This window comes from Stegostoma tigrinum, chromosome 38 (assembly GCF_030684315.1).
Source record: "Stegostoma tigrinum isolate sSteTig4 chromosome 38, sSteTig4.hap1, whole genome shotgun sequence".
In the NCBI taxonomy this organism is placed as follows: Eukaryota; Metazoa; Chordata; class Chondrichthyes; order Orectolobiformes; family Stegostomatidae; genus Stegostoma; species Stegostoma tigrinum.
In genome coordinates, this window is record NC_081391.1 from 2988328 (window position 1) to 3003712 (window position 15385).

At 43.5% G+C, this 15385-nt stretch overlaps 2 protein-coding genes across 13 annotated transcripts in view; one reads left to right on the forward strand and one right to left on the reverse strand.

Annotated features, from left to right (window-relative positions):
* fam234b (family with sequence similarity 234 member B) overlaps positions 1-9882 on the reverse strand; it is a 58856-nt gene extending 48974 nt beyond the window's left edge. The window contains exons 1-3 of one of the 5 annotated variants that reach the window (XM_048521007.2): positions 9461-9879; positions 4616-5026; positions 1370-1486 (exon numbers count right to left, since the gene is read on the reverse strand). In XM_048521007.2, the coding sequence (XP_048376964.1) occupies positions 1370-1486; positions 4616-5026; positions 9461-9497 (565 nt within the window). In that variant the 5' untranslated portion in view covers positions 9498-9879. Of the gene's footprint in view, positions 1-1369; positions 1487-4615; positions 5027-9460 lie in introns of all 5 variants that reach the window. The other 4 variants (XM_048521003.2, XM_048521004.2, XM_048521008.2 and 1 more) reach the window with 4 other exon arrangements.
* The window catches only part of ddx59 (DEAD (Asp-Glu-Ala-Asp) box polypeptide 59), a 60717-nt gene that overhangs the window by 24524 nt on the left and 20808 nt on the right, over positions 1-15385 (forward strand). For 2 of the 8 annotated variants that reach the window (XM_048521013.2, XM_048521014.2), the window contains exon 1: positions 9546-9877. The exons of 2 other annotated variants lie outside the window; for them this stretch is intronic. The gene's annotated coding sequence lies outside the window, so the exon portion shown is untranslated. Of the gene's footprint in view, positions 1-9545; positions 9878-9915; positions 10155-11332; positions 11447-15385 lie in introns of those variants that run through there. 4 more of the 8 variants (XM_048521011.2, XM_048521010.2, XM_048521017.2 and 1 more) reach the window with 4 other exon arrangements.

The window sequence follows — 15385 nt, forward strand, 5'->3', positions numbered from 1 at the left end:
GGTAAATGGACAAGGTCTTTTTCCTGCGGCGGAGGTGTCCAAAACTAGAGGGCATAGGTGAGAGGGGAAAGATTTAAAAGGGGCAACTTTTTCACGCAGAAGGTGACGCGCGTATGGAATGAACTGCCAGGTAGTGTTGATGTAAGGTGGTGTAATAGGTGGAGAAGGAGCCCGGAAAGAGAAAGAGGAGATATTAAAGGGCTCCAAAATAAAGGGGTTTCTGGACGGCGGTGTAAGACAGAAGAGAAACTGAACAATGATAATGAGAGAGGAGGGTTGCAGAGAATGGGTAATCTGTGCTGAAAGAAAACTGTGGTAGTAGGCCCAGGAGTGGGCGAGGATGGATTGGCTGTGCTAAAAGTAACCTATGTCATAACAGGATTGGGTGTAGATTGGGTAAAGAAAACACAGAAGGACGAAATCAGGCTCTAAAGATATTGAATGAAAATAAAAACTGAAAGCACTGCAGATGCTGGAAATCAGAAACAAAACAGAGATTGCTGGAAAAACTCAGTAGGTGTGACAGCATCTGTGGAGAGAAATCAGTGTTAAATGTTTCAGGTCTAGTGACCCTTCTGTACAGCTCTAAAGTTATTGAACTTGATGTTGAGTTCCAGAGGTTGCTTGGTCCCCAAGCGGAGAATAAGATGCTGTTCTTTGAGCTGGTGCTGAGGCACGTTGGAACGCTGCAGCAGGCCAGTGACAAGAACGTTGGCCAGGGAACTCACTGGTGTATTGAAGTGGCAGGCAACTGGCAGCTCTGAGTTACGTTTACTGACAGAACGTGGGTGTTCAGCAAAGCTGTCACTGAGTTTCAGTTTCATCTCCTCCTCAGTGTAGAAGAGACCATACCGTGAGCAGCAAATACAGTAGACTAGACTGAAAATCACTGCTTCACTAGGGCAGCACATCTGGACCCTTGGATGGTGGGGAGTGAGGAGCTACAGGCATGTGTTACGTAGTCGGTGCTTGCATGGGAAGGTGCCTTGGGTGTGTGGAGAGTTGTGGGAATGGAGGAGGGAACGATCCCTGCTGACATGAGAGGGAAGGGAAAAGTGTGTCGGGTTGTGCCTTCCTGTTGGAGGTGATGGAAATAGCAGCTCACAATCCTTTGCTTGCATAGGTTGGTGGGGTGGTAAATGAGGACCACAGGGATTCTATTATTGTTGTAGGAGGAAAAGAAACATGAGGAGTGAAGTGTGGGAAGTGGGTCGGCCGCAGCTAAGGGCCCTGGGCTCTGCCAGCAATTCTCGTTTTTGTTTCACATCTCCAGCATCCACCGTTCTTTGTCTGATTGTTGTGGATTCCTGTCCAAGTAGTCACCACATTGTCACAACTGCAGCAAATATTCCATCCAACTCTAAATTACCTTGTGGCCTGAGGCCTCCTTTCTGGTCTCGGACTTTCCCGGTGGAACCAAACGAAATAATTACATCAGAAACTTGGTCATCATTAACATCCCAGAGCGTCATCACAGGAGGGAAACCTAAGGGAAAGGAGAATTTTGGATGAACAGGAGAAATTGCAGGAGAGATACAGAAAAACAGACCATCTAGAATGAGCAAAGGCCTCTTGGCTCATAGAGCTGGTGTGAATTTATTTAAAAATCGTCAAGCTTTTTGGATTCTTCTGCCTATTTCTACAGTTCCTTCACTTTTGGGCAAAGGTGACCATCTCTCAGTTACCCACTGCAGTGAGATCTGTCCTATTCAAATCAACAGAAAGACTTGACAGCTGCTATTGGTTCACGGACAGAGAACACAGCTTCCTGTGTGCTCAACCTGTTGTCTCTTACTAGCTCATCTGGGAACATGGAAACCAAAGTAGGTAATTTAACCCTTGAAGTCTATTCTGCCATTCAATGAGAATGTGGCTAAAGTGCAGCCTATCACCCCATGATGGTTTGTGTCCCATACTCCTTTAGTCCCAGATGTTTCTCCTGAGTCTTTTTGATTTTGTTCCCTATTTTGCAGCAACTCTGCTCTCCTCTGGTTTGAATCTTGTTGCACCTGACCTCCTGATGACACTGCCAGAAAGGCCTGATCCATTTTCTTGCAGCGATCCAAAACATCACTTTACAGGGGAAACCAGGGACATAGCATTAAGGCCAACAAGGCCCACACCCCAAGAATGCATTTAATTTTAAATAAAATCAACCAGCAAGCTAATGGTCAAAGTGGTCATGATAAGGATCTCATTAATTCAGAGGACAGCAATCCAGGGGTAGCACAATTTTCAATGTCTGCTTAGTAACCATCTGGCTCAGGTTCTTAGTGAAATATGCAATCATCAGGCAGAACTCAGGGCTTTTCCCATTTGTTCAGAAGACAAATCGTATGTGGACAATTAAAATGTTGTTTAGAGCTCAGTCAGTAAGCAACAGGTCATTCAGCCTAATGTATCAGTGCTTGCTCTGCACTCCTGTCCTTAACCCATTGGCCCTGCAAGTTGCTTTCTTTTCAAATATTTACCTAATTCTATTTGTAATTTATTATTGAAGCTGCGTCCACCACCCTTTCAGGCATCTCATTCTAAATTAGAGAAAACCCATCCTCTCTGGTTCTTTTGCCAGTCATGTTACATGTCCTGGTTATCAACTCTCCTTCCAGTGGATACAGTTTTCCTTCATTACTTTATCAAAAAAACCCATAAGTTCTTCTACCATCCTTTCAAGCAGCAAGTTCTGACTCTGCCCCTCTGGTTGAAAAGATTTCACAACCCCCAGAGATTTCAGTTTTTTTAAAAATGACTGCACTCCTTCGAAATACCTTGAAATATTTTACTATGGTAAAAGGTATTATACAAATGCAAGATAACAAGGTGTAGAGCTGGATGAACACAGCAGGCCAAGTAGCATCAGAGGAGCAGGAAAGCTGACGTTCGTGCCTAGGCCCTTCTTCAGAAACCTTTCTGAAGGTGGTCTAGGCCCAAAACGTCAGCCTTCCTGCTCCTCTGATGCTGCTTGGCCTGCCACATTCATCCAGCTCTACACCTTGTTATCTCAGATTCTCCAGCATCTGCAGCTCCTACTATCTCTATACAAATGCAAGTTATTTTTGAATTAGCAAAGTGTTGCACATTTTGTGCAGAAGATTTGGTGTCACTCAAAATTTCAGTAAATCTCCTACTTCATGTTTTTTCGCTATGGTTTATTCCTAACTGTAATAAATCAGATTTGTAGTTTACAACCTGAGTAACCTGATCTAAATGACAGTGTCTGCAACAGTTAGGGGTGTGAGGCCTCATATCAATTAACAAGAATGAGCTACAGTGACAGAGGCTCAACCATCTCCTCTGCAAGAAGAGAAAGCTCACCACAGGAACTGGTGCTTTGTGTTGCAAAATTAATCTTGCTAAATGCTACATTTGTTATGTTTGTTATCTGAGAGTACACACTCTCAGAAGAGATGCTGAGTGCAGGGCAATTCTTTACCGATAAACTGCTGCAGTGGTTATTCCTAGTCCATTCTCCATTGCCTATCATCAATTGGTTCTGGTAGATATTATTATTAAGCTGGAGAGGGTTCAGACGAGATTTACCAGGATGTTGCCGGGGACGGAGGTTTTGAGTTATGGGGAGACGCTGGATTGGGTGGGATATTTTTCACTGGAGCGCAGGAGGCTGAGGGGTGACCTTCTAGAGGTTTATAAAATCATGAGGGGTATAGATAAGGTGAATGACAGGTGTTTTTTTCCCCTATGGTGGGGGATTTCAAGACGGGGACATATTTTTATGGTGAGGAGAAAAATTAATTAAAAAAAGGTGGCTTTTTTTTAAACACAGGAGAGTAGTTTGTGTGTGACATGAACTTCCAGAGGAAGTGGTTGACGCAAGGTACAGTTACAATGTTTAAAAGACATATAGAGAAGCACATGAATTGGTAAGGTTGGGGGCGGGGGGGGGGGGGGGGGGGTGGGGGGGGGCAGATATGGGTCAAGAGTAGGCAGATGGGAAAAGTTTAGTTTGGGATTATGTTCGGCATTGCCTGGTTGGACTGAAGGGTGTGTTTCTGTGCTGTATGACTCTGTCATTTTGGCGGTAGTGTCTGTTCATTCAAAGCCCTGGCTCTGTAACAGTCAGAAGAAGCATTCAAGAGGGCAACGGATGATTACTTGGATGGTAATATTGTGCAAGGGTATGGGGAGAAAGCAAGAGATTGACAATAGGTAATGATGGTTGTTTGAAAAGCTGGTACAGTTACGATGGGCTAAGTGGCTTCCTTTTGCACTTATGATTCTGTGAAGAGAAGGCTGAAAATGTTAGGTAAGATGCAAAAGCAAAGTGTCCTTTATTCAGAGCAATTTCCATTCCTTTGAGTGAATCCTTTCAGTTGTACTCAGGCTGACTGTACAGCAGCATCTACAGTATCACATCAGCCAGTGTAGTTTTACAATCTACTGCTGAATGCTGAGGGTAGTGAGGGAGGTCGGGTTCTCCTATGTCCAAACTTCACTCAACATCTTCTGAATATGACTGGGCAAAGGTCAGCAATTCTGCCTGGCAGAATCATCAGGGTGCACTGAGATTGCAAGGTGTTGTACTGGTCCTCCCTTCCCATTACTCTGTAATAAAGCATGACTGCTATTGCAATTCCACTATGTGAGCTCTGCTCACTGGCTGCTTGGCCTAGGCTTCGGTTCCACGAGGTCATCTGTGGCTGGCTCCTTGGACACGGGATGAAGAAAGCGCAGACCAGAACGAGGACCATGGTGAACGCGAGGGTGAGGAGGAAGGCAGCGGTCCGGAGGCAAGGGACAAGCGAGATTCTGGCTTTAACAGTAAACTCGTCGGAGACCTCAGTCGCACGGACCTCCGCGGAGCTGGGTTCATCTGTCCGCCGTTGCTTCGTTTTCAGCGTATGCATTTCGACTGCGGCATCAGCGTCTCTGTCACACACAGCCTCGTCACTGCCCTCAGTCTGGACATTGCCATTTTTCTGGAAGCTAAGATCGCTATCATCCTCGCTGTCATCACTGTCAGCCTGACGGAGTGGGTCATACTCTCCCAGATCATGAATCTTTTTCCCTGGAAAGCAAAGAGTTGTTGAAAATGATGTTTGTCAATGTTACCCTCATTTCCAAATACCTTAACCCTGTTCAAACAGGATTCTGTGTTCTTCAGTTTCTTACCGCCAACCCATGCTAACATTGTTCCCTACTCACACCGAGCAAGTGACTTCCACCTCGGCATCTCCTGAACCCTATTGGATGTGGCTTAGATACTGTCTGGGGTAGTGCGGTCAACTCTACATCAGTCCTTTCAAATCCAGTTAACACGTGACTTAGGAGCTGGAGTAGGCCATTCGGTCAGAGTCTGCTGCACCATTCAATAAGACCATGGCTGTTGTGGTTGCAGTCTCAACCTTACTTTCCCATCTGCCAACCCTTACTACTCAACTCCATTTATTATCAAGATGCTATTTAACTCAGCCTTGAATAATTTGAAAGTCCAGCCTCCATTACCTTTAGGGGACGAGAATTCCACACTCTAATGACCCTCAGAGAAAAAAAATCCAAACTGTCACTTAAAAGGAAACTGCCTTATTTATAAATTATGTTTTCCATAATATACACACAGGCTGCTGCGCTCTCTCACATACACAGAGGCTGAGGCTGCTCGTCTCTCTAAAAAGCATGGGGCTTCTATTCTCTGCAAAATATACAGGGGCTGCTGTTATCTATAATATTACAGGGTCTAGGGCAGCATGGTTGCTCAGTGGTTAGCATTTCTGCCTTACAGTACCAGGAACCTGGGTTCAGTTCCAGCCTTGGGTAACTGTATGTGTGGAGTCTGCACATTGTCCATGTCAGTGTGGGTTTGTCTGGGTGCTCTAGTTTCCTCCCATAGGCCAAAGACGTGCAGGTTAGGTGGATTGGCCTTGCTAAATTGCCCCGAAATGTCCAGGAATGTGCAGATTAGTCATGGTAAAGTGTGGGGTTATAGGAATAGGATGGTGGGCACTGAAGAGCAACCCATCCAGACCCAGAGTGTTGGTGCAGATTTGATGGATCGAATGGTCTCTTTCTGCACTGTTGGGATTCTATGATTCTACAACTGTTTTTCTCTGTGAGATATATAGGGATTGCTACTCTCTGTAATATGCATAGGAGTGCTAATTTATATCATACACACAGCAAGTCTTCTCTCCATAAAATATAGAGGGATGGCTATTCTCTATAATATACACAGCAGTTGATATTTTCTACAATACATACAGCAAATTCTATTTGCTGCAAAATACATTCTCCAAAGCATAGACAGATGCAGTTTTCACGATGACATACAGAATGACTAATTCTCAATCATATAAACAGGTATTTCTATTCTCAACAAAACAGTCAGAGACTGCTATTCTCTGCAATAAGCAGAGCGGTTATTCTCCATCATACTCACTGGGGTTGTTTTACTCCAGAATACACACTGGAACTTTTGTTACCTGTAACTTACAGAGGGGCTATGATTCTCTATAACATAATGGATAGGGCACTGGCCTAAGCCAGTGATTGTGGGTTCAAGTCCTGTCTGGGGTGTCTGATTTTTAAGCCTGGTCTTCATGGCTGATCTTGGTCGTATGTGACTTCACTTCTCATCTACTCTGTAAAAATCCAATTGTCTGCATTTAGATGATGCTGTTCAATAAGAACCTGCACAGGTAGTTGGAAAAATACACAACTTGGGGTATCTGTACCATATTAGGGCAAATTGTGTCAAAGGGACAGCACAATCACAATGCAATGAATGATGGCTAAGCTTCCTTGATTTGTCCTCATTGTAGGTGTGGGCAGCACGGTGGCTCAGTGGTTAACACTGCTGCCTTACAGCACCGGGGACCCGGGTTCGATTCCAGCCCTGTGTGTGGAGTTTGCATGCTCTCCCCATGTCTGTGTGGGTTTACATTGGATGCTTTGGTTTCCTCAGTCCCAAAACATGCAGGTTAGGTGGATCGGTCATCCTAAGTTGTCCTGTAGGTGTCCAGGGATGTGCAGGTTAGGTGGATTAGCCATAGTAAATGTGGGGTTATGGGGATAAGGTGGGGGTCTGCGTGGGAGCTCTTTCAGAACTACTTGATAGGCCAAATAGTTTCTTCTGCACTGTAGGGATTCCATACCTCCAGCTTCACAACTTGTACCCCTTCAGCAGAAATCCCTGAGCCAGTAATAGAGTGAAAATCTCACAGAATCCCAGAGTTAAACAGGGAAAGAAAGGTCAGGGTTGTATCCATGACTAACTTCTTAGAGGCAAACTTGGCTCAAAACAAGTGAAGATTAAAATTTACAGCGCCAGTAAAATGACTCATTAACTGTGAAGGAGCACCAACAGTGATTTCCTTTAACGTGGCATCTCAAGGAAAATGAACAAAATGGTCAGGTAGCTATAGCTGGAGAGCCTAAAGAGGAAACACAGACCAAATAAGTGGGCTGATCTTTGATTTTCACTTATTTGATAGCAGCGTGCTGTTCCTCTGATCATAAATTGTTTAAGCTTGTCCAATAAGGAATCAAATTCTGATAGTAACAAATCCTACCACCTTGAATCACTTTTCTCTACCCAAAAGCTTCAATTCAACATACAGTCATAGAGCTGTACATCACAGAATCAGACCCTTTGGTTCAACATGTCATGCTGAACTGTTACCCTAAATTAATCTAGTCCCATTTGCCAACATTTGGCTCATATCCCTCTAAACTCTTGCTATTCATGCACGCATCTGATACCTTTTAAATGTTATAATTGTACCCACTTCCTCTGACAGATCATTTCATATATGCAACACCCTTTGTGTGAAAAAGTTGTCCCTTAGATCCCTTTTAAATCTTTCCCCTCTCACCTTAAGCCTATACCCTCTAGTTTTGGACTGCCACACCCCAGGGAAAAGACCTTGGCTATTCACCCTATCCATATCCCTCAATATTTTATAAGCCTGTATAAGGTCACCCTTTAGCTTCCAATATTCAATGGAAAATAGCCCCGGCCTATTCAGCATTTCCCTCCAGCCAACTTGACAATATCCTTGTAAATCTTTTCTTTCAAGTTTCACAATTACTTTGTCATAATAGGAAGACCAGAACTGAACATGGTTTTCCAAAAGTGGTCTAACCAAGGCCCTGTACAACATGACATCTCAAGTGCTATACTCAATGCGTTGACCATTAAAAAGACAAGTGTACTAAATGCCTTCTTCATTATGCTGTCCACATGCAGGTCCACTTTGAACCTACACTCAAAGTCTGTTTGGCAACACTCCCTGGAATTCTACCATTAACTGTACAAGTCCTGCCCTGACTTGCCCTATCAAAATGTAACACCTCACATTTATCTAAATTAAACACCTTCGGCCACCCCTTGGCCCACTAGCCCATCTGATCAAGGTCTTCTTTTACATTCTTCGCTGTCCACTACACCACCAATTATCATGTCACCTGCAACTTATTAACCATTCCTTCTACAATCACATCCAAATCATTTAACAAATGACAAAAAGCAGTTATCCCAGCACTGATCCTTGCACATATCACTGGTCATAGGCCTCCAGTTCGAAAAGCAACTCTTCACCATCACCACCGGTCTTTGCTGAGTCTTCATTATTTCAAATGACATGGGTGTCACTTACAACACCAGCTGACCATTCTAATCACCTCTTAAGTTGATTAGCTCTGCAGGCTATTTCAGAACTCATTTGAATATCCACTGCTTTGCTATTGGTCAGAGTTAACCTCCAGGTAAGGGCAGCAGATTTCATTTGCTAAAGGAGATCAGTGAACTAGATGGGATTTTAATAACAATGATGGCTTCCTAGTCACCATTACTGAGACAAGCATTCAATTCAAAATTTTATTAATTGAATTTATATTTACACAAGAATGCTGTGGTGGGATTTGATGACTAGCCTAAGGCTCAGGATAATACCACCCTCTGGTCTGTGCAGTGACCCATATTGATGCTGTTGAGGATAATGTCAGAGCAAGTGACCTTCAGAAAAGACTGGAGTATCACTGAAAGTGTGACGCGTTTACATTGTTTCTGTTCTCACTACAGACATAAGTAGTGGTATTATCGCTAGACTATTAATACTGAGACCCTAGTAATGTTGCAGTAAATATCTGGAATTAGGAGTCTAATGATGACCATGAAACGATTTTAGATTGTCAGGTAGGAGACTACCATCCTTAGCCTTGTCTGGTATAACTGTGACTCCAGACCTAGAGTGATGTGGTTGATTTCTGGGCAGTTAGGGATTGGCAATAAATGATGCCTGGCCATTGACGCCTACATCCCGCGGATGAATTAAAAAATACATCCAAGAGGATAAGTAAAAACAGGTGCACGTCGAAAAGACTACAAAAATAAATCTACGCGTTGACCACATAGGAATGAAGTTAACGGGTTTAGATTAAACGTATGTAATCCACCCTCACGATGACATTATTTGGGTGACAGGGCAGTTGAAGCTGTACTCACCTGGAAGCTTCAGCGCCCGGGACAGAGCAGCCGCCATCTTGACGCCCCGTCGCCACGCATGCGTGGGGCGCCGCGAAGTCACCTGGAAATTGTAGTCCTGACCTCGGTAACATTCCCGGTCAAATAGATTTGAAAATAAACTTCAAACAGAAGCGACTGGAATTCCGGCCCGGATCATATATCTGATCGCATACTTTACGTGCAATCGAATGTCTTCCGACCTCATTGATAACCCCTCCCCCAACTACGGCAGCCATGGAGCGGTTCGTCACTGCGGACTGATTTCCAGTTGCACCCTGTGGCTTGCCGGAGAGTCACATTCAATAAGGGATGAGCGAAACACATCGAGGTGTCGAACGGTCCTATCTTCCTGGAGTGCGGCTTTCCGAAGTTGTGGCGGGCAGCGAGAGGCAATGAGTGAGTGTTTCTGTGGGAACTGGAGCAAGTGAGGCCTCAGATCACGCAGAGGGAGGAGGGGTGGCTGCTAGACTACAGACCGAGACGTCTCTGGATAGCCAGGGGCTGGGATGATGGGACCACCCGCTTTGTTTGTTTCTGCTTTCGCCGCCCAGTCTCTGAGTTCGTGGTTTTCATTGTCAGTGTGTGTCCTGTGGCTTAAAAGGGGTGGAGGTGTAATGGAAGTGTCCCTCCCTTTAGACTAGGACGTCTAGGCTGAGTCCCACCCAACACGAAGGTACATCCAAACAGGTTGATTTTAAAAAGTTTAGAATTGGCACAAAAACAGAAATTGCTGGAAAACCGCAGCCGCGGGTCTGGCAGCATCTGTGGAGAGAAATCAAGAGTTAACGTTTCAACTCCAGTGACCCTTCCTCAGAAACTGACAAGAATGCTCGGCTAGTTCCACTCCCCTTTGCCTTACTGAAACAGAAGGAGACTTCTGTGAAACACCAGCACAGTCTAGGTCGGCAAAACGGCCTGTATCAACCTTTTCTGAAGAAAGGACCCAACCTGAAACGTCAACTTCCCTGCTCCTTTGCTGTCTGGCCTGCGGTGTTCCTCCAGTCCCCCAGCGTGTCGTCTCTGACTCCAGCATCGGCGGTTTTTACTATCTTTGTATCAATGTTGTATGTGTTTGATGCAGAAACATAGAAAATATGAGTAGGTTATGTCTTTTGAGTCTCTTCACTATACAATATGATCATGGCTGATCATCCAAGGCAGTATCAAAAACAAAGTTGCTGGAAAAACTCAGCAGGTCTGGCAGCATTTGTGAAGAAAGAATCAGAGTGAATGCTTTGGGTCTGGTGGCCTTTCCTCAAAGTTCTTCTCGGATGCTGCCAGATCTGCTGAGCCTTCCCAGCAACTGTGATTTTGGTCCTGATTTATAGCATCTGTAGTTCTTTTGGTTTTTATCCAAAGCAGCATCCTTTCTTCCTGCACCCTTTGATCGCTTGGTCCCTAGAACTACACCTGATGCTTGAAAACGTTCTCTCTTTTAGCCTCAACCACTTTCTGGGACAGAGAATTCAACATTTTCATGTAGCTTTGCCATTTGTTTTTGGGCAATTATCCAATTCTCTTTGAAAGTCATGATTGAATTTTCCTTCGTCACAAATTGCACCAACATATTACAAATTCTAACCACTCAGTGTTTAGGAAATGTTCCCACAAGTCACTATTGCTGCTTTGGCTATTCACCCTGCAGCAGTGTATAGTTCCTGAACCTGTGGCCAATGGGTATGGTTTCCCTCTATGCACTCTGAGACCCAACCTGACTTTAAAATTTCCTCACAGCCTCTTTATTTTTTTCCCTGAGGACAACAACCCTAGCTTCACCGGTTTATTCATGTAACTGAAATTCCTCATCCGTGGAGCCATTTGTCAAAGTCTTTCTTGATCACTTTCTTACAGTCTTGTGCCCCAGTTTTGACACCATACTCCAGTGAACCCAACCAGTGTATATACAGATTTACTGTAGTTTCCATATATTTGTACTCAATGCCATCATACAGAGCCCAGGATCAGGTAAGCCTTTTGAACCATGTTCTCAACCTGCTGCCTTTCAATGATTTTTGTATATATACTTCCAAGTTTCGCTTTTATCTCTTTAGATTTACACCCTTTTGTTTTTAAACAAGAGTCTCATTGATACAGAATTGAAAGAGGTCTTTAGGCCCATTGTGTCCACAATATCCATCAAGCACTTATCTGTCTAGTCCCATTTTCCTGAACTTGGCTGACAGCCTTATTTGCTGCGGCACTCCAAGTGCTCATCTAAATGCCTCTTAGATGTTCTGATGATTCTCGCCTCTACCACCTTTTTAGACACCAAGTTCCAGATAACCACCATGCTCTGGGTGAAAAAAATCTTCCTTAAATCCCAGCTGAACATCTTGCTCTTTTTTTAGATCTATGCCTTCTGATTTTTTGATCCCTCTACCAAGGGAAAATGTATCTGCCTATCTACCTTATCTATGCCCCTCATAATTTTGTACACCTCAATCAGGACCTCTGTCATCCTTCTGTGCTCTGTTCTTTCTACCAAAATGTATCATTTCAGTGTTCTTCTGTAATGCCTTCTGTTATGTGTTTGGCTATCCAACCAGCCTAGGTCCTTTTGTAATTTGTCACTATTTTCTACTAATGTCGCAGTTTTTCCATTTTTATTTTTATTTTTATCTGCACATCTTGAAGTTCTGACCTTTTTTCAGTCGTATTTAGGTAACTAAAATATAACAAGGAAACCAATGGTCCTTGTACTGATCTCTGGAACCCTCCTGTATATCTTCAAACTTGAAAGCTCTTTCCTGTCATTTAACAAACTTTGCACCCATACTGCTACAAGCTTTTACACTTTTCAGCACCTTATCAAAACTCCTTTTGGAATTCAATGTTCTCTTCATCATTCCTCTTTTGTTAACTCATCAAAATAATCAATTTAATCAAACACAATTTGCTAATAATAAATCCATGTTGCCTTTCTTTAATTAATCCAACTTTTCTAAGTGACTTAATTTTGTCCAGGGTTACACTACTTGACAAATTAAGTAGGCCGGCACCCCAGGACACCAACAACATTAATAAGTACACCACCATGAAATAATAGATCTGGGGCCTCGCAACCCACTTCACCTTCAATGATGCCATATATGAACAAATCAGTGGAGGACCAATGGGACCCCCAATGTCATGACTGATTGCAGGAGCAGTAACGCAAAGGTTAGAACGAACAGCACCCACACGATACAACCCAAACTTTGGGTCCGATATGTAGACAACACGTTCATGTTTATTAAATGCACAAAACTAGAAGAAACCCACTGACACATAAACAACATCCTGACTGGGATAAAATTCACAAAAGAAGAAGAGAACAACCAACTACTCTTGCTGGACAGAATGGTAGAATGCAAAAATGATAGGGGACTCCACACTAGCGTATATAGAAAGACCACACATAAGGACCAGGTACTCGTTACGCTAGCATCAGGACACTGTTTTAAACAATCCACAACACATTGCAGCAACCTGCAACCTTCAAAAGGAATGGATACCCAAAAAAGCACAATCCTCCGTTACCTCCAAGACAGACTAGAACACGGCCACACTCACTAATCACCCTACTGTACATCAAGGACATTTCAGAGATGACCACAAGACTGCTTAGACCCCTAGGTATCAGAGTAGCCCACAAATCAACAACCACCCTACGACAACTACTAATGAATGTAAAGGATCCCACATCCAAAACCAGCAAAACTGGGGTAATGTACAAAATACCATGCAAGGACTCTGAGAAACACTATGTAGGCCAAACTGGAAGGAAACTGACAATAAGGATACACGAACATCAATTAACCACCAAGAGATACACGATCAATTTTTCACTTGTCTCACTACCACAGACAGCGATGGACACAAATTTGACTGGGACGACAAATCCATAATCTCACGAGCCAAACAGATATGCCATGGAATTCCTGGAGGCCTGGTATTCTAACCGGAACTCCATCAACAGAATTTTGAATTAGACCCTGTGTACAACCACTGAGGAACAGAACAGGAAGTAATATCAATCACCTCAACAAACTGAGGCATATAAATAACAAGCAGGACAAAATACTGATGCTTCACCGGAGGTGCACTGATGATGTTATCTAGCCAGGAGACGAAACATTTGTAACCAAATCCACTGGCTCTGTGAGCATGTCTAAAACCTCGGGTTATCCCTTAAAAGTTTTCCCACCACTGAGATTAAACTGTAGATTAAACTATAGCTGTAGTTACTGGGCCTATCATTACATCATCCTCGTTCAAGAAAGCATTTAACATTTGTAATTTATGTTTTGGTACCACGTTTGGAGAGTTAAGGCCAGTGCACCTGCAATTTTTCTTTTCCCTTCTGTCACTTCTTTGATCCATTATGTCCACTCTGGAGATTTGTCAACTTTATGTACAGCTGATTTTTCTGAATACCTCCTTGATCAATTTTTAGCCCTTCCAGTGTCACAACTGCCTTCTCTTTCAATTTTTTTTTCTTTGGTAAAGACAAATACAAAATATGGATTTGTTACCTCAGCCATGAACCCCATATAGATCCCTTTTATTCCCTATTCTGTCTCCCCTCCTTTGTGTACTATTTTGCCATCAATATGTCCACAAAATAGTCTTGATTTCCTTTTATGCTCACTGCTAGTCTCTTCTCATAGTCTCTCTTTGCCTTTTATTATTTTTCACTTCTCCTCTGAACCTTTTAACATTTGGCCTCAATTCATCACTGTATGATGAAGATTTGTGGTGTATTGTTATTATTGGGAAAGTTAAGTTCTAACAAGACCATAAGATGTAGGAGAAGAATTAGGTCATTTGGCCCTTGAGTCTGCTCCACCGTTCAATATTTCTCCACACAGTTCGCCTGCCTTCTTCCCATAGCCTTTTATCCCCTTACTCACCAAGAACTGGTCTACTCTGTCTTAAATACATGTAATTACTTAGCCTCTACATCCTTCTGTAGCAACAAGTTCCACAGATTCACCACCCTCTGGCTAGAGAAATTCCCCCTCATTTCTATTTTAAATGGTTCTCCTTTCACTCTGAGACTGTGCACTCAAATCCTAGACTGTCCTACTTGTGGAAGCAAATTCTCTATGTCCACCCTATTCAGGTCTCTTGGTATTCAGTCAGTTTCAATGAGATATTCCTTATTCTTTTAAATTCCTTGAGTACAGACCCTGAGTCCTCAACTGCTCCTCACTTAGCAAGCCCTTCATCCCTAGGATCATTTTGGTAACCCTCCTCTGGACTCCTTCCAATGCCAAAGCATCCTTAGATAAGAGGTCCAAAACTGCTCTGAATATTCCAAATATGGCCTGTCCAAAGGTCTTATACAACCTCAGAATTACCTCCCAGCTGTTGTATGCTAGACTTTGTTAGGTCAATGCTAATATTGCATTTGCCTTCCTAACAGCTGACAGCTAACCTCTGTGTAAACCTTAAGAGAACCCTGAACTAGGACTCTGAAGTTTCTTTGCTCTTCAGATTTCCAAATCCTGTTGCCATTTAGAAAGTAGTCAGTTTAATATCAGTAGGAGAAAATTCCAGAAAGGGAAGGTTGTAGGAGAGATATTTAGGAATCCATGTTAACAAATAGGTTAAATGTATTAACAGAGATAGCAGGCAACCCCCTGGAAACGGATATCCACTTCAAGCCCATCAACTCCCACAGCTACCTAGAATACACCTCCTCCCCACCCACCTTCCTGCAAAAATGCCATCCTCTATTCCCAGTTCCTTCGCCTCCGCCACATTTGCTCCTGGGATGAGGCATTCCACTCCCGTACATCTCCGATGTCCTTGTTTTTCAAGGACCGCAACAGTACCCCCCCCCCCCCCCCCAACAGTGGTTGAGAAAACCCTCGACCGTGTCTCCCGCATTTCCCGCAACTCATTCCTCACACCCCCTCC